This window comes from Strix uralensis, chromosome 19, assembly GCF_047716275.1.
Source record: "Strix uralensis isolate ZFMK-TIS-50842 chromosome 19, bStrUra1, whole genome shotgun sequence".
Classification (NCBI taxonomy): domain Eukaryota; kingdom Metazoa; phylum Chordata; class Aves; order Strigiformes; family Strigidae; genus Strix; species Strix uralensis.
Genome location: NC_133990.1, coordinates 15,713,010 through 15,738,945, shown reverse-complemented (window position 1 = coordinate 15,738,945; position 25,936 = coordinate 15,713,010). Strand labels below are relative to the sequence as shown.

General features: G+C 65.3%; 1 protein-coding gene across 2 annotated transcripts in view; it reads left to right on the top strand.

The window, feature by feature from the left end:
• SDK2 (sidekick cell adhesion molecule 2) overlaps positions 1 to 22,858 on the top strand; it is a 49,156-nt gene extending 26,298 nt beyond the window's left edge. Inside the window, exons 3-45 of one of the 2 annotated variants that reach the window (XM_074889263.1) lie at positions 1,233 to 1,339; positions 2,671 to 2,818; positions 3,575 to 3,708; positions 4,746 to 4,857; positions 5,049 to 5,239; positions 5,361 to 5,444; positions 5,519 to 5,713; positions 5,872 to 5,988; positions 6,136 to 6,303; positions 6,550 to 6,652; positions 6,887 to 7,063; positions 7,161 to 7,297; positions 7,498 to 7,645; positions 7,720 to 7,860; positions 7,942 to 8,123; positions 8,360 to 8,475; positions 9,171 to 9,366; positions 9,618 to 9,716; positions 10,250 to 10,441; positions 10,534 to 10,655; positions 10,724 to 10,833; positions 10,929 to 11,079; positions 11,202 to 11,439; positions 11,528 to 11,643; positions 11,902 to 12,091; positions 12,291 to 12,389; positions 12,672 to 12,866; positions 12,971 to 13,172; positions 13,349 to 13,452; positions 13,569 to 13,639; positions 13,740 to 13,875; positions 14,490 to 14,546; positions 14,779 to 14,880; positions 14,985 to 15,100; positions 15,731 to 15,917; positions 16,353 to 16,490; positions 16,592 to 16,753; positions 16,892 to 17,017; positions 18,578 to 18,742; positions 19,071 to 19,211; positions 19,819 to 19,957; positions 20,295 to 20,421; positions 21,474 to 22,858. In XM_074889263.1, coding sequence (XP_074745364.1) covers positions 1,233 to 1,339; positions 2,671 to 2,818; positions 3,575 to 3,708; positions 4,746 to 4,857; positions 5,049 to 5,239; positions 5,361 to 5,444; positions 5,519 to 5,713; positions 5,872 to 5,988; positions 6,136 to 6,303; positions 6,550 to 6,652; positions 6,887 to 7,063; positions 7,161 to 7,297; positions 7,498 to 7,645; positions 7,720 to 7,860; positions 7,942 to 8,123; positions 8,360 to 8,475; positions 9,171 to 9,366; positions 9,618 to 9,716; positions 10,250 to 10,441; positions 10,534 to 10,655; positions 10,724 to 10,833; positions 10,929 to 11,079; positions 11,202 to 11,439; positions 11,528 to 11,643; positions 11,902 to 12,091; positions 12,291 to 12,389; positions 12,672 to 12,866; positions 12,971 to 13,172; positions 13,349 to 13,452; positions 13,569 to 13,639; positions 13,740 to 13,875; positions 14,490 to 14,546; positions 14,779 to 14,880; positions 14,985 to 15,100; positions 15,731 to 15,917; positions 16,353 to 16,490; positions 16,592 to 16,753; positions 16,892 to 17,017; positions 18,578 to 18,742; positions 19,071 to 19,211; positions 19,819 to 19,957; positions 20,295 to 20,421; positions 21,474 to 21,827 — 6,295 coding nt within the window. In that variant the 3' untranslated portion in view covers positions 21,828 to 22,858. The remainder of the gene's footprint in view (positions 1 to 1,232; positions 1,340 to 2,670; positions 2,819 to 3,574; positions 3,709 to 4,745; positions 4,858 to 5,048; positions 5,240 to 5,360; positions 5,445 to 5,518; positions 5,714 to 5,871; positions 5,989 to 6,135; positions 6,304 to 6,549; positions 6,653 to 6,886; positions 7,064 to 7,160; positions 7,298 to 7,497; positions 7,646 to 7,719; positions 7,861 to 7,941; positions 8,124 to 8,359; positions 8,476 to 9,170; positions 9,367 to 9,617; positions 9,717 to 10,249; positions 10,442 to 10,533; positions 10,656 to 10,723; positions 10,834 to 10,928; positions 11,080 to 11,201; positions 11,440 to 11,527; positions 11,644 to 11,901; positions 12,092 to 12,290; positions 12,390 to 12,671; positions 12,867 to 12,970; positions 13,173 to 13,348; positions 13,453 to 13,568; positions 13,640 to 13,739; positions 13,876 to 14,489; positions 14,547 to 14,778; positions 14,881 to 14,984; positions 15,101 to 15,730; positions 15,918 to 16,352; positions 16,491 to 16,591; positions 16,754 to 16,891; positions 17,018 to 18,577; positions 18,743 to 19,070; positions 19,212 to 19,818; positions 19,958 to 20,294; positions 20,422 to 21,473) is intronic. The other variant, XM_074889264.1, reaches the window with a different exon arrangement.
• Positions 22,859 to 25,936: the final 3,078 nt, after the last annotated feature.

Genomic DNA, 25,936 nt, shown 5'->3' with positions numbered 1-25,936 from the left:
CCTGGTGTCCGCATCAGTTCCTGACAGCTCCATGGAATTGAAATATCTTATTTAAAGCCTCCAGGGATCATTTTTAAATATCAGCCGTGACACTCAAGGACTCGTTCCCAACGGGCATCCTCCCTTCTCCCGCAGGGATGGGTGACCCCCGGCACGCCACGTGGGTGGGGGGGTGGGTGTCAGCCACGCTGTGCTGGTGGGTGAGGGGAGCCCCGTGTCCCCGGCACCATCTCCTGCACTGGGGAGGTGGGCACAGGGGCTTCCCGGCAGAGGGGACGTGCTCCTTGTGTCTTATGAAAGTTTAATTTACGCTCAGTTATCAAAAGAACAAACAAAGCTTTGCCGAAACAGCCCGCGGCGTGTTTTAATGTGAGATTAGATTTTGGGCAAGGAGGGTTGAGCTTGCTTATTTATTCCCTCTCTGCTTTATCTCCGAGCGCTCCCCATCGGGAAGGTGGTGCTGCGGTGCCTGCTTGTCCCCCCCAGGGTCACCCATCTGTGAGGCTGGTGGGGCGGGGGGGGTGGTCCAGCCGCTTTTGGGGGGTGATGGAGCTGGTGATGCGTCCCTCCTGGGGGTGGGGGCTGCTCGGGGTGGGTCTGGTGGCAACCGGGTCCATCTTAGGGACCCAGGGTGATGCTCTGGGCGAGTCGAGATGTGGTTATTTCCTTTATCTGCTTATCAGCTGCTGGCAGCTGATAAGAGCAGTGGCTGGGGATGATAAGGCAGCTCAGCCCTGGCTAATTGGAGTGGTGCTGGGCTCGGCTGCATGCGGGGCCGAGGTGGAGAGACCCCGGCAGACCCCAGCAGCCCCTGGCGTGCCTCTGCCACGCACCGCTGTGGCTCAGCGCAGGGGTCAGGACAGCGGGTGCCAGGTCCCCAGCAGCCACCTCTGCTTCTGACAGCTCGAAGCCACCACCATCCACATCCCCCTCCCTGCACCGGGCCACCGGAGCGAAAGCAGCTCCTCTCTGCGGTGGCGAGGGACACTGTGTCATCTCCCCAGCGTGCCCACACGTGTGTGTGTGCACATGTGCCTGCACGGACACACATGGACACGCATGTTCACAACCCCAGCAGCCGCTGCTCGGGGAAGGAGCTGGCACCCGGCGCAGGGGTTGCTGCCCAGCAGTTCACATGGGGGTTGTGTAGGACCTGCAGCCTCTCTCGGGGGCTGGGACAGTGATTTGGATGTGTCCCCCCGCCCCGCTGAGGTGGCTCCTCTCTCCTGCAGGTACATGATCACGTCACTGGACCGCACGCATGCTGGCTTCTACCGCTGCATCGTCCGCAACCGGCTGGGAGCCCTCCTGCAGCGCCAGACCGAGGTGCAGGTGGCCTGTAAGTGACGGGGGGGGACGAGCTGGGGACACCCAGCCGCAGAATGGCTCAGGCTTTGCTGCACCCCGTGGCCAGCACACAAGTCTGGAGCATCCTTGCAGTGATGCTGGCAGCGATGGGGCTGTTGTTGCCTCTTCCCTGTTGGGCTGTGGTGGTTGGGGGTGCAGGGGGGCACCCCACGGGCAGGGCAGGGTGTGGGGGTGCAGGCAGAGAGCGCTGGGGCTGGGAAACCCGCAGCACCGCGTCCAGGCAGGCGGTTCCAGCTCCCTGGAGGGGTGAAACACTTGGCAGTGTGAAAGCAGCCCCGCTCCTCGCCGGCTGCGCGGAGAGCAAACACCGTTTATAATCGTTACTGAAAGCAAACAGGGGCCGGGCGGCTGCATCCGTCAGCGCCGAAGCGAGGGCAGCCGGGCTGGGGACTTGGTCCCCGGTGCTGCTGCTCCGGCTCGGCACGGATCCTGCCAACGAGAGGACCCAAGTGGGATAGGCCAGAGCCTGGGGGGCTGCGCTGGGGGGGTGATGCAGAGGCACCGTGGGGGGGTTTAAGCAGGACAGGAGGGTGCTGAGGCCCAGGACGCTGGCTCTGCGCCCCAGGGGACTTGCTCCCTCTCTGTCACCCCTTCCCCAGCAGGATGCCCCCCGTCCTGTCCCCTTAAACCCCTTCCTGAGGAGCTATGACAGATCAGGAAGCTAATGAGAAATTAATAAGGCAGCTGTGCTAACAACTAATGATAATGGCAAAGTCGTTAAAAAAAGATTCTTTACATGTTTTTAATTACAGCAATTAAGGGAAGTCAATAAAAATCCCCTACCCCCCCTGCTTCTCCATGCACCCTGCTTCCCTCCGTTTTCAACTGCTGTGCACTTCCAGCCTGCGAAGGGCCGGGCAGGATGGAGGCAGCGGGTGCCCCAACCTTGCCCGCGGAGCCAAGGTCGTGCCAGGATGCTGCCGGCGCTGGGCCAGGGGCTGGGGCAGGGGGAGATGCCGGGGAACCCTGGGACTGAGCCCTCCCTGCCACGGCTGCACCCCATCCTTGGTGGGGGTGACGGGGCTGTGCAGCTCCGGGTGCTGCAGCGCTGGAGCGGGGGGTGAACAGCCCTGGGCACGCAGGAGCAGTGTGGGGGGGCCCGAGCTGCCCCACCACCACCCCAGCCCAGGAGAGGAGCGGGGAGCAGAGCCCAGGGCAGCCCCTCTGCGCCCCCTGGGGGAGCCCATCCCCGTAGCCTCCAGCCTGCTCCCCAGCCGGACCCTGCTGCGTCTCCTGGGGTGCATTGCCCCCTGCCTTCCACCCCCCCCCCCAGCCCTGACATGATTTCCCACCTATTTGCAGACATGGGGAGCTTCGAGGACAGTGAGACGCAGCAGAGCGTGTCCCACGGGGAGGCGGCCGTCATCCGCGCCCCCCGCATCGCCAGCTTCCCCCAGCCCCAGGTCACCTGGTTCCGCGATGGCCGGAAGATTTCCCCCAGCAGCCGCATGTGAGTGCCCCCCAGCATCCCCCCGATATCCCCCCAGCACCCCCCCGGCATCCGGGGGTGGCTGCATTACCCGTGTTGCAATAAGGATGTTTAACAAACGTCTTGAGCGCAAACCTGGAGACAGGCTTGGCGACTAATGGCTCTGTTTGTCATTGGGGAAATGATTTTTTTTTTTTTTAAAAAAAAAGAAAGTAAGAGGGAGGAGGGCGGGCAAAAGGGACACAGCACGTGCCGGGGCGGCAGCCGGCGTGCCGGGTGTCCCCGTGGGGCTGCGGCAGGCCCCGGCACTACCGGAGCAGCGAGCCCGGCGCTGGCAGACGCAGCGTGTGGGAATTGAATTTGTAACCCACATTATGCAGGAATTGAACTGGTCTCCTTTCTATTTGCAAAGCAGGATTGAGGAGATAAAACTCCTTTATCTCATATTTAATGGTAAAAAAATATATTTCCCAAACCATTTTATGTTTCCAGCAGATTAGATCGTTCCATAAGAAAAAAAAAAAAAAATTCCTATTAATCTGCACCGTCCGATGTGCTCTGCTGGGTGGGGGGGGTGTGGGGCTCAGTCCTGGCTCTTGTCTGGGACTGAGCCAGGGCTGGTGCCTGGGGCAGGCAGGAGGAAGGCTGGGGGGCCTGCCTGTCCCACGTGGGTGCCCCGAGTGGGTGCTGGGTGGGGGAACACAGGTCCCAGCTCGCTGCCTCAGTGTCCCCATCGGGTTCTCATCCCCGTCTCGCACCACCCGCTCGTCCCTGCAGAGCCATCACGCTGGAGAACACCCTCGTCATCCTCTCCACGGTGGCCCCGGACGCGGGACGTTACTACGTGCAGGCGGTGAACGACAAGAACGGGGACAACAAGACGAGCCAGCCCATCACGCTGAGCGTGGCCAGTGAGTGCGGGGGGCATTGCGCCCCCCCCAGCCCCACTTCCCCCGCGCTGCCTGGCTCACCCCCAGGTTTAATTTGCAGTAAATCTCTTCCGAGGCTCCGGCTTCTGCTGACTTCACAGTTCAGCTGCCTCAAAATTTATTTAGGCACTTTGGGCTGCGCTGGCAGGCGCTAATTGTATCACGGGCAGAGCCTCCCTGCTCCGGCCCCGCTGCCAGGGCAGGATCCGGCCGTGCCCTGGATGGAGCAGCGTAGCCCCAAGGGGAGCAACTTTGCTGCGGGACACCCTGCCCCGCTCCTGCCCTGCCTGGGGGACCCCCCTGGGTCCCATCCCTCTGCTCCCCTTGGCCCCAGCAGAACCTCGCCGAGGGTCCCCTGGCCCCCGCTCAGGTTTTGGTAGCCCACCCCAAAGTGGCATCGGTCCTCCCGGTTCTCTCATCCCATCGTCTCTCCCGCTGCTCTGGGGTGGGGGAGTTTATCCGTTTCTGCAGAGGGCTCTGCCTGTCCCCCTTCCCCTCCCGCCCCATTAATCTGTTTTTCTGTACCTCGGCGTCCCGGCGCGTAATAAACAACCTGGAGCCCATGTTTATGGATTCAGCTATATCAGCAGCTTTCAAGCCGATCACATTTTTACAGTGCCTACATGAGGGTTTTTTATTGTTGCAATCATTTTGCTTTATATACTCCCCATCTCCCTCCTCCCCGCCGGCCAGCGCTGCCACGCTGTGGCCACGGGGGCCATGGGGTGCCACGGGGTTCCCGCGGGAGGAGAGGACTTAGGGAGAGCTATGAACATACCCTGATGCCAGGGGGATGGGCTGGACCTGCCCGTCCCACGGGAGAGCAGAGCCCGTGGCCCTTTGGTCCCTGTCACCTTTGTCTCCTCTGTGCCAGGCAGAGCGGGATGGGGCTTTGGGTGCCCTGTCAGCCTGGCTGGGGTGAGCCAGGGGGGTTTTGGGTGCCCCATCAGCCTGGCTGGGGTGCCAGGGGGGTGAGCAGGGGGTGCTGATGGCTGTCCCTCTGGCCTCCTTCTCCCCAGACGTGGGTGGCCCGGCTGATCCCATTGCACCCACCATCATTGTCCCACCCAGGAACACCAGCGTGGTGGCCGGGACCTCGGAGGTGACCATGGAGTGCGTGGCCAACGCCAGGCGAGTAGTGTTGGGGCAGGCGGGACAGGGACAGGGCATCTCCCTGTTGGCATCGCCCAGCCCCAGGGTGCCCCCAGGTCCCTTCCTTCCCCCCTGCAGGGCTCCTGGGTCCCGTGCGATGGAGAAAAGGGGGGATTTTTCAGGGGCTGGGGGGCTGGGGCTGGCTCTTGACGTGCTCCTGGTGCCCCCAGGCCGCTGATCAAGCTGCACATCATCTGGAAGAAGGACGGGGTGCCTCTCTCCAGCGGCATCAGCGACTACAGCCGCCGCCTCACCATCCTCAACCCCGCGCTGAGCGACAGCGGCTACTACGAGTGCGAGGCCGTGCTCCGCAGCAGCAGTGTGCCCGCCGTGGCCGAGGGCGCCTACCTCTCCGTCCTGGGTGAGCCCAAACCACACGTGCAATGAGTTGGGGGCGGTCTCAGCCCCGGGGGCTGAGATGGGAAGCGCTGGGGGGGTGGTTTGATGGTGGGTCCTGCCCATCGCCGGGTTTCCCTTTGCAGAGCCGCCGCAGTTCGTCAAGGAGCCGGAGAGGCACATCACGGCTGAGATGGAGAAGGTGGTGGCCATCCCCTGCCAAGCCAAAGGTGAGCTGCTCCCCAGCTGCCCTCCCCGTGATGCCGCGGCCCCGTGTGCCTGACGTGAGCCCCGGCCCTTGCAGGGGTGCCGCCACCCGAGATGGCCTGGTACAAGGACGCTGCCCTCATCCACCTGGAGAAGCTGTCCCGCTTCCAGCTCCTGGCAGACGGCAGCCTGCAGATCAGCGGGCTGGACCCCGACGACACCGGCATGTTCCAGTGCTTCGCCCGCAATGCAGCCGGCGAGGTGCAGACCACCACGTACTTGGCCGTGACCAGTAGGTGCCAGCCACCCCCACCCTGGGGAACCTGGAACCCCCCCAGTTGGGCTCCATGCACCCTCCCGTGGGGGTGGGACTCCCCTCGGAGTGGGTCAGCCCCAGGCTGGGTGCCAGGAAGAGCTTCAGCGGTGGCCGTGTGTCTGTCCGCCCCGCAGGCATCGCCCCCAACATCACCAGGGGCCCCCAGGACAGCACGGTGATCGACGGCATGTCCGTGATCCTCAACTGCGAGACCTCGGGGGCTCCGCGCCCGGCCATCACGTGGCAGAAAGGTAAAGGGGCTGGGGCGGCTGCTCTGCCCATCCCTGCCTGCCCGCATGGCCCCGGGGCAAACTCTGCAGGCTCCGTGGCCACTGGATCAGTTGGTTGGCTGGTGGCTGGGGCACTGAGAGCTGATGGGGCTCCCCCGTCTTGCCCAGGGGAGCGGATCCTGGCCAGCGGCTCGGTGCAGCTCCCGCGCTTCACCTTGCTGGAGTCGGGCAGCCTGCTTGTCAGCCCCGCGCACCTCGCCGATGCCGGCACCTACGCCTGCCTGGCCACCAACTCCCGCGGCGTGGACGAGGCGTCTGCCGACCTGGTTGTCTGGGGTAAGGCACCTGCCAACGTGCCCATGTCACCTGGCTGTGCCTGTGCCCTGCTTGCGGGCAACCGGGGCAGGATGGGCCCTGCCTGTCTCCTGCCGTGCGTGGTGCAGGATGGAGCTCCCTGGGGATGCCAAGGGTGGGCACCAGCACGTGGCTGCTCAGTTTGGATGGGTGCAAGTGTGGGCTGTCCCCTGCTGCTGCCACCCCGGGCAGTGCCACTACCTCACCCTGTCCCCCCCACCTCTGCAGCAAGGACACGCATCACTGACCCCCCCCAGGACCAGAGTGTCATCAAGGGGACCAAAGCCATCATGAGCTGCGGGGTCACCCACGACCCCAGCGTGGACGTCAGGTGTGTGTGACGGGACTGGGAGGGTTTGGGGGGGTTCTGGGCCCCCCCTCCCAAGGCTGCCTGCCTGCAGATGGGGGGGTGCTACCATGGCCAGCCCTGCGCTGCTGGTCCTGCAGTGCCACCTGGTGCCCTGCGCACGGGGAGCCTGGCACGTCGGTGGGACCCCTGGTCCCCGCTCCTTGTTGGGGGGGGCTGCAGGGTGCCAGGACTCCTGGGTCCCCCTCCTTGGTACAGGTACGTCTGGGAGAAGGACGGGGCACCGCTGAGCCCGGAGAGTGGCCCACGGCTGCGCCTGGACGAGACAGGCACCCTCCACATCTCCCAGACCTGGTCGGGTGACATCGGCACGTACACCTGCAAGGTGCTCTCGGCTGGGGGCAACGACTCACGCAGTGCCCACCTCCGCGTCCGGTGAGACCCCCCCCACCCCTCATCACCACCAGCACCCCACACCCTGGGCTGTACCCCCTCCCTAACCACCCCCTCCCTAACCCCCCTCCCCGTCCAGGCAGCTCCCCCACGCCCCTGAGAGCCCCGTGGCCGCCCTCAGCCCCCTGGAGAAACGGGCCATCAACCTCACCTGGGCCAAGCCCTTCGATGGCAACAGCCCCCTGCTCCGCTACGTCGTGGAGGTCTCCGAAAACAGTAAGGGGCTGCGCTCCAGCACCCCCGGCCCCGGGCAAAACCCAGGCTCTGGCATCACTGGGGGGCAAGGGGTGCTGCGGGGAGCTTGGGCCCTGTGGGACTCATCAGCTGGGGAGGGGACCCCGGTGTGCTGCAGGTTGGGTCCTCCAATATGCCACACTCCACCCTGCTGCCCCCCACCTCTCCCCCCGCTTCCACAGACGCGCCCTGGACCGTGCTGCTGGCCAGCGTGGACCCCGAGTCGACGTCGGTGGCGGTGAGGGGCTTGGTCCCTGCTCGCTCCTATCAGTTCCGCCTCTGCGCCGTGAACGACGTGGGCAGGGGACAGTTCAGCAAGGACACGGAGAGGTGAAACGTGGCCAGGGGGGCCCAAGGGGAGGCTGGCGGCATTGGGTGCTCACCCCCACCTCGTCCCCCTGCAGGGTGTCCCTGCCCGAGGAGCCCCCCTCCGCGCCCCCCCAGAACGTCATCGCCAGCGGCCGCACCAACCAGTCCATCATGATCCAGTGGCAGCCGCCCCCCGAGAGCCACCAGAACGGTGTCCTCAAGGGCTACATCATCCGGTGGGCACCGGGTGTCCCATCCCCGGCATCCTGGGGTGCTAAGTGGGGACACCAGCAGCTCTGACGACCGCTGGTCTGCAGGTACTGCCTGGCCGGGTTGCCCGTGGGCTACCAGTTCAAGAACATCACCAACGCTGACGTCAACAACCTGCTCCTGGAGGACCTCATCATCTGGACCAACTACGAGATCGAGGTGGCGGCGTACAACAGCGCCGGCCTGGGGGTGTACAGCATGAAGGTGACCGAGTGGACGCTGCAGGGAGGTAGGCAGGGATGGGCAGGGACGGGCAGGGGGTTGGTGTTCACTAGGCTGTGCCGTGGGGGTGCTGGGGACAAGTGGCAGGAGTCCTGGGGGACTGGGATGTGCTGGGGAGGGGGGGCCAGGGGCAACTTGGGGCATCACCCTGGGTGCCCGGGGTCCTCCCGCTGCGGGTGCCTGGCTGATGGAGGGGACCTCGCGCAGCGGGAGCCGCTGTGACCTGTCCCTTTGTCCCCGCAGTCCCCACCGTGCCCCCGGGGAACGTGCAGGCCGAGGCCACCAACTCCACCACCATCCGCTTCACCTGGAACCCCCCCAGCCCCCAGTTCATCAACGGCATCAACCAGGGGTACAAGGTGAGGGGCGATTCCTGTGGGTGTCCCCAAAAACGGGACAGCCGGGGCGGGGGGAAACCCCTCGGCCGACCTCCACAAACTGGCTCGACTCCTCCGCGCCGAAACCTCAGATTTTAATTGGTTCCAGCCTGACTGTTAAAATAGTATTTACTGAGATTTAACACTTGCATGGGCTCGGAGTCTCCCATGCTCTGTAATTAATTCCAAATCGCAATTAATTCAAATTTACATTAATTAAATTGAATTAAAACATTAAACTTGTTTCTTAATCCACTCAAAAGAAGTTCAGGAATTTAATTGCCGCTGAATGAGATAACCACAGCAAGTAGGATATTTAACATTCTTATTAAATGCCACTTAGTATTTTTGATTAGTATTTTTAGGGCCTAATTAGTATTTAATTAAGTTGCTATAGGCTATCTTGCACAATACCAATTAAATGCCCAAACATCCCTCCTAAATGCAGGCGAGCGGGTGATTACGCGCCGTTATCAATGGGAGTTAATCACAAAGCGCGCGCTCCGTGTCGGCTCGTGCGGGTAAACACGCTCTGTTAAAGGCATCGAGTGCTCCCTGCGCTGTTAATTGATATTTAATCACCTCTGAATAAATACGAGGAGGCCCGGAGTGCTGGAGGATGGTGGTTGTGGTACCGATGTGCCCGGTTTCGGCGTCCCAGCTCCTTCTTCCCGCAGCTCATCGCCTGGGAGCCGGAGCACGAGGAAGAGGCGACGGTGGTGACGGTGCGGCCCAACTTCCAGGACAGCGTCCACGTGGGCTACGTGGCGGGGCTGCGGAAATTCGCCGAGTACTTCACCTCGGTGCTCTGCTTCACCACGCCGGGGGACGGCCCGCGCAGCCCCCCCCAGCTGGTGCGCACCCACGAGGACGGTACGGGGAGGCTCTGCGTGCCCGCGGGACGGACCCTGCCCACGCCGGGGAGGGTGGGGACAGCCCCGAGATGGGCGACTGGGTCCCACCGGTGCTGCCGGTGGGGACGTGGAACGGGGGTGCTGCCGAGCTGTGGGAAGCCCCATCCGAGGGGAGCCCCCTCCGTTGCTCCTTCTGGGGGTCCCGTGGGTGCTGAGGGCTCCTGCCCTTGGGTGCGCGGCTGGGTGCTGAGCCTGGGTGTCTTTGGGCAGTGCCTGGCCCCGTGGGACATCTCAGCTTCAGCGACATCCTGGACACATCCCTGAAGGTCAGCTGGCAGGAGCCACTGGAGAAGAACGGCATCCTGACGGGTGAGGGAGTGCCGGCGGGTACCCGGCTCCTGCATCGGCCCCATTCCCACTCCACAGCATCTTCCCTCTAGTCCCCCTCCTGCCCCGCAGCATCTCCCACCCCACAGCATCTTCCCCTGGTCCCCCTCCTGCGCTGCAGCATCTCCTACCCCACAGCATCTCCCCCAGGTCCCCCTCCCACCCTGCAGCATCTCCCTCTGGTCCCCCTCCTGCCCCGCAGCATCTCCCCTTCATCCCTTTCCCACCCTGCAGCATCTCCCTCTTGTCCTCCCGCCTCACAGCATCTCCTCCTGGTTCCCTTCCTTCCACGCAGCATCTCCTGCCCCACAGCATCTGCTCTTGGTCCCCTTCCCACCCCACAGCATCTCCCTCTTGTCCTCCTCCCACCTCACAGCATCTCCCCTTCATCCCCTTCCCACCCTGCAGCATCTCCCCCTGGTCCTCCTCCTGCCCCACAGCATCTCCCCCTGGCCCCACTCAGCTCCTGGGGGTGGGTGATAAGGGGGGCCCTGACCTGCCGAGGCACCTTCCAGGCTACCGCATCTCCTGGGAGGAGTACAACCGCACCAACACGCGGGTGACCCATTACCTGCCCAACGTCACCCTGGAGTACCGCGTCACCGGCCTCACCGCCCTCACCACCTACACCATCGAGGTGGCTGCCATGACCTCCAAGGGCCAGGGCCAGCTCTCCTCCTCCACCATCTCCTCGGGGGTGCCACCAGGTGAGCGCGGTGGCACGGGGATGCCGGCGGGCTGCGGGCACGGTGCTGGGGGGGCTGGTGCCACCCCTCCTTGCCCTGCCCTCTCCCCGCAGAGCTCCCCGGTGCCCCCACCAACCTGGGCATCTCCAACATCGGGCCCCGCTCCGTCACCCTCCAGTTTCGCCCAGGCTACGACGGCAAAACCTCCATCTCCCGCTGGCAGGTGGAGGCGCAGGTACGGGCCAGCTTGGCGGGGAGTGGGGGGGTGCTGGGGGGGCAGCTCACCCCACTCCTGTCCCGCAGGTGGGTCAGAGTGGCGAGGCCGAAGAGTGGGGGCTCGTCCACCAGCTGGCTAACGAGCCCGACGCCCGCTCCATGGAGGTGCCCAACCTGAAGCCCTACACCTACTACAGGCGAGTGGCCAGGACGGCGCCGCGGTGTCCCTGCCCGGGGGACCGGAGCCCTCTCGCCCCCCGCCGTGACCCCCCACCCCATTTTCGTCTCTCAGTTTCCGCATGCGGCAGGTGAACATCGTGGGTACCAGCCCCCCCAGCCTGCCCTCCCGGAGGATCCAGACCCTGCAGGCCCCCCCAGATGTGGCACCTGCCAACGTCACCCTGAGGACGGCCAGTGAGACCAGCCTGTGGCTGCGCTGGATGGTGAGGGGGGGGAACACGGCGCTAAGGAGGGGGGCACAAGGCTCATGGGGGCATGTGGGAGAGTGGGGATGGGGCTGGGGTGGCTGCGGGCGCTGGGGAGTGACGGTGCCCGTCTGGGCCAGCCACTCCTGGAGCAGGAGTACAACGGGAACCCCGACTCCGTGGGCTACAAGATCCGGTACGCGCGCTCGGACGGGCGAGGGCAGCCGGCGCTGCACGTCATCCCCGACCGCGTGGAGCGGGAATACACCATCGAGGACCTGGAGGAGTGGACCGAGTACCGGGTGCAGGTCCAAGCCTTCAACGCCATCGGCTTGGGGCCTTGGAGCCACTCGGTGCTGGGACGCACCCGGGAGTCAGGTACTGCTGCCCACCCCGCAGCGCTGGGCACCCCCCGCCCCGGCCCGATCCAGCCAGTGACCCCCACTCTCATCCCCCTCCCCACCAGTGCCCTCCTCTGGCCCCAGCAACGTGTCAGCGCTGGCCACCAGCTCCAGCAGCATGCTGGTCCAGTGGAGCGACATCCCTGAGGCCGACTGCAACGGCCTCATCCTGGGCTACAAGGTGAGCAGCTATGCTAGCCCTGGTGCTGTGACTCTGCCTGCCTGCAGCCCTGCCTGTGCCCTGCCAGCCTCACCCGCAGACCTGGGAAGGGTGGTTTTCTCTGGGGGGGAATCACCCTGCAGACTTCCAGGTCCCTCCTTGCGTCACCTCCAAAAAGATGGTGCCAGCCCTGGCCACGCTGCTCCATCCTGGGGTGGGGGGGGGGGCTTGGGGGGGGCTCCCAGGGGCTGTGGCTGTGTCCCACGGGGTCTGTTGCAGGTGATGTACAAGGAGAAGGAGGCAGATGCGCAGGCTCGGTTCTGGCTGGCGGAGGGCAATGCCTCCCGCAGTGCCCAGCTGACCGGGCTGGGTAAATACACGCTGTACGAGATCCGCGTGCTGGCCTTCACCAGGATGGGCGATGGCGTCCCCAGCCGGCCCCCCGTCCTTGAGCGGACGCTGGATGATGGTGGGTGACAGCACCCGGGTGCTCAGAGAGACCCAAATGGGCTGGGGGGGGGGGGTGTCCCTGGGTGCCCCATCCTCACCCAGTTCCCTGGGGTGATCCCTCTCCCCACCCTGGCCAGGCCTCCCAGGGCTCCGGTTCCCAGGGGATGGGGACTGGCACCCGTGTGCTCCCCGCTGAACCCCATCTCTCCCTGCTCCAGTGCCCGGGCCCCCCGTGGGGATCCTCTTCCCCGAAGTGAGGACCACCTTGGTGCGGCTCATCTGGCAGCCGCCTGCAGCACCCAATGGCATCATCCTGGGTAGGTGGGGGGGGTTTCCCTCTTGTGCCACACCGGGAGGCTCCACAGAGGGGTGCAGAGGTCCTGTGGGAGCAGGGGTTGGCTCCCCAAGATCCCCTGAGCATCTCGGAGCCCCTTGCCCCCACTTGGCAGGCTTTGCGTGAGCTCCCCTGTGCAGGAAGCCAAAACCCCCTCGTTGCTGGCCCCGTGTGTGGCCGGGGATGGAGGAGGGAGGCGTGCGCAGGGGGACCAGCGTGGTGTCCCCGCCGCCAGCCCCACCGTGCCCTGCTCCTTTCCCTGCAGCGTACCAGGTCAGCCACTGCCTCAACACCACTGCAGCCACCACGGCCACTGTGGAGGTGCTGGAGCCCAACGCCCGGCAGTACGTGGCCACCGGCCTCCAGCCCGAGGCCACTTACCTCTTCCGCATCGCGGCGCAGACCCGCAAGGGTTGGGGCGAGGTGGCCGAAGCCCTCGTTGTGACCACGGAGAAGAGAGGTAATGCGAGGCGGGGTGGAGGGGGGCAGTGGGGGGGTGTCCAAGCCCGCAGTGGTGGGGGGCCGCCCGTGCCCATGGTGCCCCCAGCCCCTCGCTTCTCCCAGACCGCCCGCAGCCCCCCGGGAAGCCGCTGGCACGGCAGGAGGAGGTGCGAGCCCGCAGCGTGCTGCTCTCCTGGGAGCCGGGCAGCGACGGGCTCTCCCCTGTCCGCTACTACACGGTGCAGACCCGCGAGCTGCCCGACGGCGAGTGGGCGCCGCACTCCGCTTCCGTCAGCCGTAATGCCACCGCCTTCGTCGTGGACAGGTGAGGTGGGGGGGGAGATGACGGGCTCTGCTTTGGGCGGTTGCCCCGTGCCTCAGTTTCCCCATCCGACAACAAGCGGTTGGAAAGCAGCAGCCCATGGGCCCGGAGGGAGGGAGGGTGGTTCACTGGCTCATCCACGGGCCTCGCCATCACCAACCCACTTCGCTTCCGTCCAGGCTGAAGCCCTTCACCTCCTACAAGTTCCGCGTGAAGGCGACGAATGACATTGGGGACAGCGAGTACAGCGAGGAGTCGGAGTCTCTCACCACCCTGCAGGCGGGTCAGCGCAGGCTGCAGCTCCTGGGGCGGGGAGAGGGGGTACCCCCCGTGCCCAGGGCATCCCCCATCCATGTCCAGGGCATCTCCGCAGCCTCACTGTCCGCTTCTCCCCCGCAGCCCCCGAGGAAGCCCCCACCATCCTCTCCGTCACCCCGCACACCACCACGTCGGTGCTCATCCGCTGGCAGGTACCGTCCCCTCCGCCTTGCAGGGTGTCACGGCGTGACGAGGTGTCACACACCATCTCGGGGTGCCAGGGAGCAGCCCCTCACTGTCCTCCCCACGCAGCCTCCAGCTGAGGACAAAATCAACGGGATCCTGCTGGGTTTCCGCCTCCGCTACCGCGAGCTGGTGTACGACAGCCTGCGCGGCTTCACCCTGCGCGGTGTCGGCAACCCCGGCGCCACCTGGGCCGAGCTCACCCGTGAGTGCTTGTGGTCCCGCCGAGTTGGGGGAACGCGTGGCTGGGGGGCAGGGGCAGGGCAGCATCCTGCACTCCACGGCCTCTCTCGGGTACCAGCCTGGAGCTGTCGGGGTCAGGCTGTGCCCCACGGAGCTGTCACCGGGCCCCTCGTGTCACCAGGTCCGTGGTCCCTGTCTGCGATGTTGCTGGCTCCGTCCCGCTGTGCTCAGCTCCCCTCCTTGTGTCCCCATAGCGCAGGGGTCCACGTGTCTGTGCCTAACCTGGGTGTCTGCATGTGTGCTGCCGTCCTCAGACCCCGAAGGCAACAGGTGGTCACGTCCCCTCGGGGGGCAGCAGGGACATGAGTGACAAAGGCAGAGCCCAAGGCAGCACCTCGCCCCCCGTCCCCGCGGTCAGACCCCCTGTGGAGACCTCGATGCCCAGACCCGGGCTCATGCCTGCTCAGGGGATGAGGCTGAAGGCTCCTCAGCGCTGTGATGGCCCCGTTGGCACCTGGGGGTGACAGGGCCCTTGTGGGGGGACCCCTGGCCCGCCCTGGGGTGGGTGCTTGGAGGCGGGAGCCCACCCGTGCCGCTTTCGGGACTAACCTGCTCTCTCTGTCCCGTGCTGCCCAGCCGCCTACGCCGTGCACAACCTCAGCGAGGTCTCCCTCACCCAGTATGAGCTGGACAGTAAGTCACCGCTCCCCATGACCTCCCCCTGCGTGTCCCCCCCTCCACTTCCACCCCCCTGCGTGTCCCTCCCTGCTGCCTGCCCATGCGTGGGGTGAAAACCACGTGCCCTGCGCCCAGGGGCCTCTGCTCCTTGGGGAGGGCTCGCTGGGGGGGCTCTGCTGGGACCCCCACAGTGCCAGCCGCAGAGGGGTCCCCACTCACCCCATCTCCCCTTTCCCCCTCCCCTCAGACCTGAGCAAGCACCGGCGCTACGAGATCCGCATGAGCGTGTACAACGCCGTGGGCGAGGGCCCCCCCAGCCCCCCCCAGGAGGTGTTTGTGGGCGAAGCGGGTGAGTCCCGCTGGCATGGCACCCCCCATGTCGAGGGGTGTGGGGGGGGGTCCCGTTGTCCTGGCCCTAGCAGGGCTGTCACCCTGTCCCCTCCTTCGGCACAGTGCCCACTGGTGCGCCCCAGAATGTGGCGGTGCAGGCGGCCGCGGCCACCCAGCTGGATGTCACCTGGGAACCGCCACCCGCCGCCACCCAGAACGGGGACATCCAGGGCTACAAGGTACGGGGGGCTGGCACCCAGGACTGGCACCCAGCCGGGGCTTGGAGACACGGGGTGGCCTGGGAGCTCCCCTGGGGGACTGTCTGTGTGGTGGTGGGTCTGGGGAGGCGCTGGGTGCCCTGGGATGCACGGAGGGATCCCGGGGAGATGCCGGGAGGTGCCGGGTGTCCCATCCCGGTGCCGGACAGGAGGTGGCGCCGTCGGTCCTCGGATGCGGCCGCTATCGGGATGTGATCGGGATGCAGCTGGGATGCTGCCAGGATCGGGACGTTGCTGGGATGCGGCCGGGATGCTGCTGGGATCGGGATGTTGCTGGAATGGTGCTGGGATCAGGATGCGGCCGGGCTGCCCAGCCCCATGCTCTGGGCACCTCCTGGGCACCATCCATGGCGGTTCCTCCCGCTCGGCCCCGTCCTTTGAGATTCAGCCACATCTCATCCTGCCCGATCCCAGTGCAGCGGTGCTGGACACGGCGAGCGGGGGTCCTGGGGGCAGGCCCTTACTCTCCCTCTGGCCCTGGGCCTCCGAGCCCAGGCAGGGCTACAGCGGGGGGGTTTAGGAAAGTGGATGGGCTGGGTCCATGAATCACCCAGGTCTCCATGCCCCATCTTCCTCCTCCTCCTCCCGCAGATCCACTTCTGGGAGGCCCAGCGCCAGAACGAGAGCGTGCGGGTGAAGACGCTTTTCCTGCCTGAAAACGGGGCGAAGCTGAAGAACCTCACAGGGTACACCTCGTACTGGGTCAGCGTCGCCGCCTTCAACGCCGCAGGAGACGGGCCCCGCAGCCCCCCCGTCCAGGCCCGGACACAGCAGGCAGGTGGGGCCCATGGCATGTGCTCGGTGTGGTCACATCTGCCCTCTCTGGCCCGTGGGTTCTGTGGGGACGAGTCTCCGTGGGTGACGGGGGGGCTGATCCCTTTCATCCAGCTGCACCCCAACTCCTGCTCCTGTAATCCTGAGCAGAGATCAGCCCCGGGCTCACCCCAGAGGATTTGTGGGTGGGGGGATCGTGGAGATGAAGGTCTTGGCTGAGACTTGAGGAGGAGGAAGGTCTCGGGAGAAGAGACAAGAAGGAGATGTTCCCCTGGCCGGGTGCGGTGCCCTGCTGCAGCGGGGATGGGGGCACCAGGGTGGTGTGAGCTGGGGATGAACGTCCCAGCCCCATTAGGGTGGAGGCAGGGAGAGGGGCTGGCTCGGTGCTGGGGGTGTCCCCTGGGAGCACTGAGCTGGCCCCCCCCCCGCTCCCTCGCAGCCCCCAGTGCCCCCGGCTCCATCCGGTTCAGCGAGCTGACCACCACGTCGGTGAACGTGTCCTGGGAGCCACCACTGTTGCCCAACGGCATCCTTGAGGGCTACAGGCTGGTCTACGAGCCCTGCATGCCCGTGGATGGTGAGGCCACGGCGGCAGCACTGGGGAGGGAGTCTGGGGGGGGCACTGGGGGGAACTGGGAGGGCTCCAGGGAAGGGGCGGCTCAGCATCCGTCCCCGCAGGCGTCAGTAAGATCGTGACGGTGGATGTGAAGGGGAACAGCCCGCTGTGGATGAAGGTGAAGGACCTGGCTGAGGGTGTGACGTATCGGTTCCGGATTCGGGCCAAAACCTTCGCCTACGGACCCGACGTCGAGGCGAACATCACCACGGGGCCTGGGGAAGGTACGGGGGGTGTGCGGGGTGTCGTGCCGGGGCGATGGAGGAGATGTGGTGGGGACAGTTTCCCCGGTGCCACCGGGGCTGGTATGGCCACGTGCCACTTGGGACCCCTGTGCCTCCAGCTCTGCTCTGGGTCCCCAGGTGCCCCCGGTCCCCCCGGCGAACCCTTCATCTCCCGCTACGGCTCGGCTATCACCATCCACTGGTCGAGCGGGGACCCCGGCCAAGGACCCATCACCAGATATGTCATCGAAGCCCGTCCTTCAGGTACTGCAGCTCCTCTTTGCTTTCCGTCCCCGCCTCGATACCAGCGGTGCCTTGGGTTCAGGAGGAAGGGAAACTGAGGCAGGGAGTGCTGACCTCTCCCAGGCCACCCGACAGGCTGGGTTGGGGGTTAGCACCCGGGTAACCCCCCAGGGCTCGGTTTTGGAGCCACTCCTGTTTAACACCTTTATTGATGATCTAGATGAGGGGATCGAGTGCCCCCTCAGTGAGTCTGCAGACAACACCCAGTTGGGTGGGAGTGTTGATCGGCTCAAGGGTAGGGAGGCTCCACAGAGAGATCTGGCCAGGCTGGAGCGATGGGCTGAGGCCAACTGGGGGAGTTTCAACAAGGCGAAATGCCAGATTCTACACTTGGGCCACAACAACCCCCAGCAGCGCTCCAGGCCTGGGGAGGAGTGGCTGGAGAGCTGCCAGTCAGAGAGGTACCTGGGGGGGGGGTTGGTAATGAGCCAGCTGTGTGCCCAGGTGGCCAAGGAGGCCAATGGCATCCTGGCTTGTGTCAGCACTAGCGTGGCCAGCAGGGACAGGGAAGGGATCTCACCCCTGGACTCAGCACTGGTGAGGCCGCCCCTTGATGAGTGGGTTCAGTTTTGGGCCCCTCACTCCAAAAAGGCCATTGAATGACTCGAGCGTGTCCAGAGAAGGGCAACAGAGCTGGTGCAGGGTCTGGAGCACAGGTCTGATGGGGAGCGGCTGAGGGAACTGGGGGGGTTTAGTCTGGAGAAGAGGAGGCTGAGGGGAGACCTCCTGGCCCTCTGCAACTCCCTGAAAGGAGGGTGCAGAGAGGGGGGATGAGTCTCTTGAGCCAAGGAACCAGCGGCAGGACAAGAGGGAATGGCCTCAAGCTGCGCCAGGGCAGGGTCAGACTGGCTCTTAGGAAGGATTTCTTTGCAGAAGGGGTTGTTGGGCATTGGAATGGGCTGCCCAGGGCAGGGGGGGAGTCCCCATCCCTGGAGGGGTTGAAGAGTCGGGTTGACCCAGCGCTGAGGGATCTGGTGGAGTTGGGAACGGTCAGGGTGAGGTGAATGGTGGGACTGGAGGAGCTTCAAGGGATTTTCCAGCCGAGATGATTCTGTGACTCTGTGCAGGCAGGGACAGGCAGGGCTGGCAGCTGGGACTCCCTCGCGGCAGGGACGGCCACACTCTCTCCTGCAGCCCTGCCTTAACGATTTCTCCCTGCCTCAGCAACCGTACCTCGGGCAACCCGATCGATCGCTAACGGGGATCGGGACCGTTCCCCACGTGGAGGGCAGCACCTGGAGGGAAACCCCTCGCTCCCGTGAGCCCATGGGGCTGCCGGGGGTGCTCCAGGGCTGTGGGGGCAGCAGGTCCTCAGGGAGCTGCCTTGCCCTTGACCGGGGCAGGCAATCGATCAGCCACGTGCACCGCTACGGCTTTTTAATGATGCTGCAGCGAGCCAGCTCAGTGCCCGAGGGGGCCGGGAGGGCCGGGCAGATGGCAGAGAGCATGTGGATCAGGCCTCCCACCCTGGGGAGTCCCGCAGAGCCCGGCCCCCCCTCCCAGGCCCCTTCTCTCTTCCAGACGAGGGGCTCTGGGACATTCTCATCAAAGATATCCCCAAGGAGGTGACTTCCTACACCTTCAGCATGGACATCCTCAAGCAGGGGGTCAGCTACGACTTCCGCGTCATCGCTGTGAATGACTACGGCTACGGGACACCCAGCACACCTTCCCCCTCTGTGTCAGGTAGCCAGCAGAGACAGCACGTGGCTGTCCCCGGGGGGGAGCCTGTCACCTCTATGCCGGTGGGAGAGTCCCAGTGTTGCTGTGTTGTTCCAACCATCACTGAAATCCATCCCCCCAACCCTGCAGAGCCCCAAATCCCGCTGCCAACAGCATCTGCCAGCGCTCCCCTCGTGAAGCCCCGTTACCCCCCTTTAACCCGCTCCCTCACATGCATCCAGGTCTCACAAAGTTCCCCAAGGTGACCCCCTGCCCTGCAGCGGGCTCTCCCCATCCATACTGGTTTGCCCCCCATGCCCGTCCCCCTCTGATCCTCCCTGCTGTGCCCCAGCCCAGAAAACCAACCCGTTCTACGAGGAGTGGTGGTTCCTGGTGGTCATCGCTCTGGTGGGGCTCATCTTCATCCTCCTGCTCGTCTTTGTGCTCATCATCCGTGGGCAGAGCAAGAAGTACGCCAAGAAGTCAGACTCAGGTGAGCACCAGGGGTGTGGTGGGTGGTGATGGGACCTCCCAGGGTGCCAGTGATGGGGTGCAGAGCCCTCACCCCAGAGGAGCCTCTCCGGGCCCTCCGCTCCCACCTTTGGGGTCTGAGCGGGGTGGTGGGAGCCTGTTTCCCTGCCTGCCTCGGGACACGGCTCCTCCAGAGACCTGGTGACATCCGATAAAGATGCTGTGGGCTTCCCGGCGAGCGCTGGGAGCTAAAGATTAAGTAAGCGACTTGTCCTGCCGTCAGCTGTGGAGGCAGGGCAGCCCGGGGGCTCGGCAGAGGTCATTGGGATTAGTCAAACACTGCTCTGTTTTCTTAGCTGTATCAAGGGCTCAAATTGTGGGGAAAATCCAGACCTCCTGGCTGAGCAAACACGGCCGCTGAGCTGGGAGCCAGAGGCGATGGGGCAGGTCAGGGTGTGAGCCAAGGTGGGCAGGCTCGGCGTGGGGCTCGTGGCCACTGCCCCAGCCCTCCCCAGGGCCATTCCCCAGGTCCCCAGCACAGGGTCCAGGCCCCCTACCTCCACCCCCCCGCCACGCTGTGCTGCCCAGGGAGGGTCTGGGGGAGGCTGAGCATCCTGTGTCCCCCCCAGGGAACAGCTCCAAAGCGACCGCCCTGAGCCACGGCGAGATGGTGAGCCTGGACGAGGGCAGCTTCCCTGCCCTGGAGCTCAACAACCGGCGCCTCTCTGTCAAGAATTCCTTCTGCCGGAAAAACGGCATCTACACCCGGTAGGGACCCCCCGCCGCAGCCCCCTCCCTGGGCAGGGGGTAGTTTTTTCAGTCATTCCTCCATCGTGCACTCATTGTGGGATGGGCACGGGGCTGGGGAGTGCTGGCACCACCCCAGGGGGGGTGACTCTGTTCTGCCCAGTGCCTCCCCCCCACCATGAGCTGCAGCCACTGCACCAGCCCTGAAATTCTGGGAATCCCTGAGAGCTCACGGAGCACGGGCGGGGTCCTTGGCGGGGGGCTCGTCTGGATTTGGGGTGGTCCCTGCGCCCTCCCCGGGGGTCGGCTGGGCTCATCCCTGCGGGGGACTGGCACTGAGCACCCGCCTCTCCCCGAGGTCCCCGCCGCGGCCCAGCCCCGGCAGCCTCCACTATTCGGATGAAGACGTGACCAAGTACAACGACCTGATCCCCGCCGAGAGCAGCAGCCTGACCGAGAAACCCTCCGAGGTCTCCGACTCGCAGGTGACCACCCGGGGCTGCCTGCGGGGACGGTGACCTGGGGCAGGATGGGACGGTGCTGGGGGCCCCTCCCTGAGCACCAGCCCTGCAGGTCCTGGTGCATATTTGGGAAAAGCAATGCTGGTCCCGCTCTCCTGCCCCATCCCGCTTTTTTTAGGCAGTGGCATCCCCCGTGGCTTCGCGGCTCGGGGCCAGAGCGAAGCTGGCACATCCCCCGGCCTTTGTGCATGTGGCACCACGGGGGCCCCTGGAACTGCTGGGGACAGGGGATGGGAGAGCAGCGGGGTTGGGGACTGTCCCACTGCCCGGTCGCTGGTGGCAACAGCCGCGGCTCTGCCAACCCCACAAAATGGCACCTTTGTCTCCTCCCGGAGAAACGGGCAGCTGTGGCCGGGCAGGAGCGCGGCCACGGGCAGCTCCGCGGGCAGGCAGCCTCCCAGGAGCATCACCCCCAGCACGGGTGCTGGGCAGTGTCTGAAAAGATGAAGCTGAAGCCCAGGGAAAGGTCCTGGGGGGTCCCCACGGCTGTCCCTGAGCAGGAGGGGGACCGACCCCAGGGGGGGCCCCCCCATCGCTGCCCGCACCGGCTGTTTCTTTTGCCTTCACGTGGCAGCTGCCGGCTCCGTTCCCTCTTGCCGGAGCGGAGCTGGAGTGGCTTTGGAGGAGCTGTGAAGAGCAGCGGGAGCTGGCGCGGAGCAGCTTCCCCACCGCCCTCAATGGGCCCTTTGTGCACGGCGAGGGGAAGCTGAATCCAATTACCGCCAGCCGAGAGGCAGCGCCGCCAGCATCCCCCTCCCAAAACCACGCTCCCCACCAGCCCGGGGGCATCGCGGCCTCGGGGACCCCCTCAAAGGGCCCCAGGACCCTGCATCAGGTTTTAATTTGCTTTAGCAAGAGGCAGAAACACCCCAGCGGTGCTGCAGCCCCTAAAGTCTTTCAGGATGTGCTCGCCAGCATCCCCACGAGAGCACCGGGAAAGCTCGCCCCGGTTTTGGGGCTGGCGGGTGATGGCCCCCCACTCCATGCTCACCCCCACCCCCCATCCTGTTTTTCAGGGCAGTGACAGTGAGTACGAGGTGGACCCCGGCCACCAGAAAGCCCACTCCTTCGTCAACCACTACATCAGCGACCCCACCTACTACAACTCATGGCGGCGGCAGCAGAAGGGCATCTCGCGGGCGCAGGCGTACAGCTACACCGAGAGCGATTCGGGGGAGCCCGACCACGCACCCCTCTCCAACAGCACCTCCACACAGCAGGGCAGCCTCTTCCGCCCCAAAGCCAGCAGGACTCCCACCCCCCAGACCCCTGGCAACCCCCCCAGTCAGCCCGGTACCCTCTACCGCCCACCCAGCAGCCTGGCCCCCGGCTCCAGAGCCCCCATCGCTGGATTTTCTTCTTTCGTTTGATATTTAAACAGAAGCAAAAACAAACAGGAGGGGAAAAAAATAGAAAAAAAGGAAAAAAAGAAAAGTCCTGAGAAATTAAGAAAAAAAAAGAAAAAAAATGGCGAGGAGGAGGAAGCGGAGAAGCCAAAGGGCTCCGGGGATGGTGGCAGTGCCGGGGGGGGGGGGGCAGCGGGCTCAGGCTCGGCACCCCGGTGGGTGTTTCGCTTTCTCAGCAGTGCCGGAGCAGGACGCCGAGCGCCTTCCCCCTCTTTTTGGCCAAAGCTTTCTGTGTCATGGACTCCTGGGCCAAGGTGGGGCCGGAGGGTTTGGGGTGCCGGCAGGATGGCACCGGACTTGGCCCTCGGCACCTGCTGTGGCTGCCCCCGCGCTGCTGCCGGCCTCACCGGGGTCCTGTGGGTGCTGCCGGGCTGGGGGCCGGAGCTCTCGCCGTGCCAAACCCCAGTCCCTTCGCCAGCCTCGGCTTGTGTCCCCCCCGCCAGGACATGGGGACAAGCGGTGACACAGAGACCCCCCTGACTGCAGAAGGGAAGAGGAGCTCTGCTGATCTTAAAACCTCTGGGCGCGAAACCCCCACCCTGGACCCCCCCAGCCTTTGGGAGAAGGGGGCAGCCACTGTGCTACGATCCCAGGGGACAATTAATTCCTCCCTTCGTTTGTGCCTGGCCCAGCTCAGCCCCGCCCAGGACTAAAACCCCAGGAGAGCCTTGCCGGGGTGCACGCGGTGCTGATGTCCCCCCCTGATTTTGCACCCCGGGGCCACGCAGGGGCTTTGGCGAGGGCTCGGATGGGGCGATGGGGTGACCGTAGCCACCTCTTTGCCTTTCTGGTGGTTTGGGGTTGATATTTTTTTTTTTTTAACAGGGATTTGTGCAGAGGCCTGGGAGCAGGAGGGGTGATGCCCTGGAGGGGACTCTGGGGCTGGGGGCCGTTTTGGTGGTCTCTGCACAGCAAAACCCCTGCAGTGCCTACCCGGCAGGGCCACGGCGCCCGGGCTGAGCCGAGGGAGATGCCAATAAACAGCCTGAGGATCAGTCCGTCTTGCCTCTCTGTCACCCCGCTGCAGCTGAGAAGGGGCTGGTGGGATGTGTCCGTCTGTCCTGCTGCCCCGGCTGGGCTTGTGTCGGCCCTAGAGCACCGAGGAGCCGGGCAGAGGGTGCCAGGGGCTGCAGTGCCAGGATAGGGCCCAGCATGGTGCGGGGAGCTGTGAGGGCCGTATCCCTGCATGTTTCCATCCCAGGGAGGTCTGTGGCTGGAGGAAAAGGGGGACTTGGGGGTGAGATGGGAAGGGGGGAAGTGACCCCGCGGCACTGGGCGCTTTCAGCATTGCCAGCGGCAGCCCCGCACCCCCGGCACTGGGGGTTTCTCCCGGGGCCGTTTGCAGCCGCCCCGCAGCCTGCTCTGCCCTTCAGGCCTGGCAGGAAAACGTGGGTGACGCGCTCAGGTTTCATCGCCCGTCACCCCTCCGGCAGCAAATGGTGGGGCTGGGGCCGAGGGCTGGGGAAGGCTCAGCCAACAACACCGGCAAAACACCGGCTCCCGCTTCCTTGGCCGGGGGCTGTTCCCTTGCTGGGGGCTACCAGGACCGGGGGTCTCGCAGCCCCTTGCCACAGGACCCCGCTGCTGGCGGGGCAGGGACTGGGGGCCCTTTGTGGGCACAAGGGTTTGGGGCTGCCAGAAGGAGTGTTTTGAGGTGCTGCGTTTGGGGATGGGTTGGAGCTGGGGGTGCGTGACCCAGCGCCGCAGCCCCCCCTTTGCCCATCCCCTGGACCGGGGGATGCTGCGGTGGCCACCGGCAGAAGCACCGTCCCCATCTCCGCATGTGGCTGTGGCCCCGGAGCAGGCGGGGAGCAGAGGACGCTGCTGCCAGGTGACTCATCTGACCTACTTGGGAGCTGGCGCCGAGGGGAATGCAGCACCCAGGGGTGCCTGTGCCCTCCCCGGGCAGCAAAGGGAGCCCCAGCATCCCACTGGGGCGGAGACATTTACACGAGGGCAGAGCAGGGGGGTCAGCGTTTGGCCAGACAAATCCTGCCCCTGGTTTGATGCCCGGCTCCAGCCCCGGGCGTCCCGGCTTGTGCAAGAGAGACCTTCCACCGGGGCTGGGACGTGGAGCTGCGGGGCAGAGCAGGTCTGGGGAGTCGAGCAGCACGGGCAAGCTCCTCGTGTGAGGGACACTCCTTGTGTAAGGGATGCTCCCGTGCGAGGGTGCAAAGGACGCTCCCGTGTGAGGGATGTTCTTGTGCGAGGGCTGCTCCTGTGAGAGACATGCTCCCATGTGAGGGACACTCTCGTGCGAGGGATGCTCCTTGTGTGAGGGACACTCTCATGTGAGTGATGCTCTTGTGCAAGGGACACTCTCATGAGTGGGACACTCCTGTGAGAGATGTTCCCATGTGAGGGACACTCTCGTGCAAGGGATGCTCTTGTGCAAGGGACACTCCAGTGCGAGGGATGGTCCTCGTGTGAGGGATGTTCCCGTGCAAGGGACACTCCCATGAGAGGAACGCTCCTGTGTAAGGGACACTCTTGTGCGAAGGATGCTCCCTGTGAGAGGGACGCTCCTGTGCGAGGTTCACTCCCGTGCGAGGGACACTGCCCTCCCACGCAGGACTAGTGCCAGCTCCTGTGAGCAGCAGCAGCTCAGTGAGCACCGACACGGTCCCTGGCCGCGTCCCCCGTCGTGGCCCAGCAGGGTGCGGCTGCCGGGAGGTGCCTGCGTGGGGTCTGCGTGTGCCCCCCGGCACAGTGACGTGCCGCAGCCCCGGCAGCTGGGGCAGAGCAGAGCCCAGACCCCGCTCGCCTGCCCTGGCCCAGCTTGTCCCTGAGCATGAGGAGGAGAAGCCGGAGGGTGCAGCAACATCTGCGGCGGGTTTGGTGCCGGGGCCGTGCCGGGAGGTGAAGCCGCCGGTGTGGCTGTGCCCGGAGCACCCGCGGCCTTGTGGCAGCGGCCACGACGAAGCCAAGGTGAGTCCCTTTCTGCTCGTGGTTTCCCACAGCTGATGGATGCAGCATCCGAGGAGGAAGCGGCGGATCCCACATCCCCTGGGTTCCCTGGGAACCTCCTGGGGACGGGCCAGGAGCTGCGCGGGGCACAAAGCCCGGCTCGGGCACAGCGGCGATGGGCCGAGTGCCAGCGGGAGCTCATGCTCACCTGTGCTGCCTCAGTTTCCCACGGCTCGCGGGAGAAGATGCCGGGCTCCCTGCCGAGCCCAGCCACCTCTCTCCCACCTCTTTCACCACAACCAGCTTTTTCCAAAAGTGCCTCCCACCACCCTGGCCCCTCCAGGCAGGTCTGGGTTGCCCATGCCCAGCCCCGCTGCTGCCTGCGCTGCCTGTACTCCAGGCAGGGATCCATCCCCAGGAACCAAACCAGCCTGGACAGGGGGGTTCTGCCAAGGGCACAGCGCCGCTCGCTTACCGAAGCGGGACAGGGGGGAGAAGCTGCACCCCCAGACCTCACTCTGCGACGGGGCAGAAGCGCTGAGGCGGTACCCGCTGACTGCCCCAGATGCCATGGGGAGATGGTTGACGTGCCAGAAACGGGGGTTGTGACCGGTAAAGCTGGGCTGAATTCCGCAATTTGTATTTATTTATTTTAGCTGAAGCGGTGTTGGTGGTGGAGGAGTCAGGTAGTAACAGTTTATTTTCCAGGTTGAGATTAGATCAAGCAAGGAGTAACCGGAGCAAAGGGAAATGCTCGGTGTGTGGTGGAGGACACGCAGCCCGGGCTCTCCCTGTCCTCCAGATTTCTCCAGTTCCCCACCAGCTCCCGGGGCAGAGCCAAGTGTCCCCACCTTTCCCTCACCTTGGGCCGTGGGGACAGGGACAGCCCCTCCTGCCACGCTGGGGGCTAAATGGGGCGTCCTCAGAGCCCCCCGTGCCCCAGGCCCCGCCGCCTCCCGTGCTGTGCCAGGCTGCCAAGCTCACGGCATGGGCAGAGCTGCCGGTGGCGGGGATGGCAGCGGAGCCCTCCTGGGGTGGCAGGGAGGGGAGGGGACAGCCCCAGGTCTGTGCACCCTGTCCCGCGGGTGTGGGTGCCCGGCGCACCCAAGGGGACCCTGCGCCAAAGCTGGGCCAGGACACGGGGGTCCCATGGGTGCTGTCGGCCG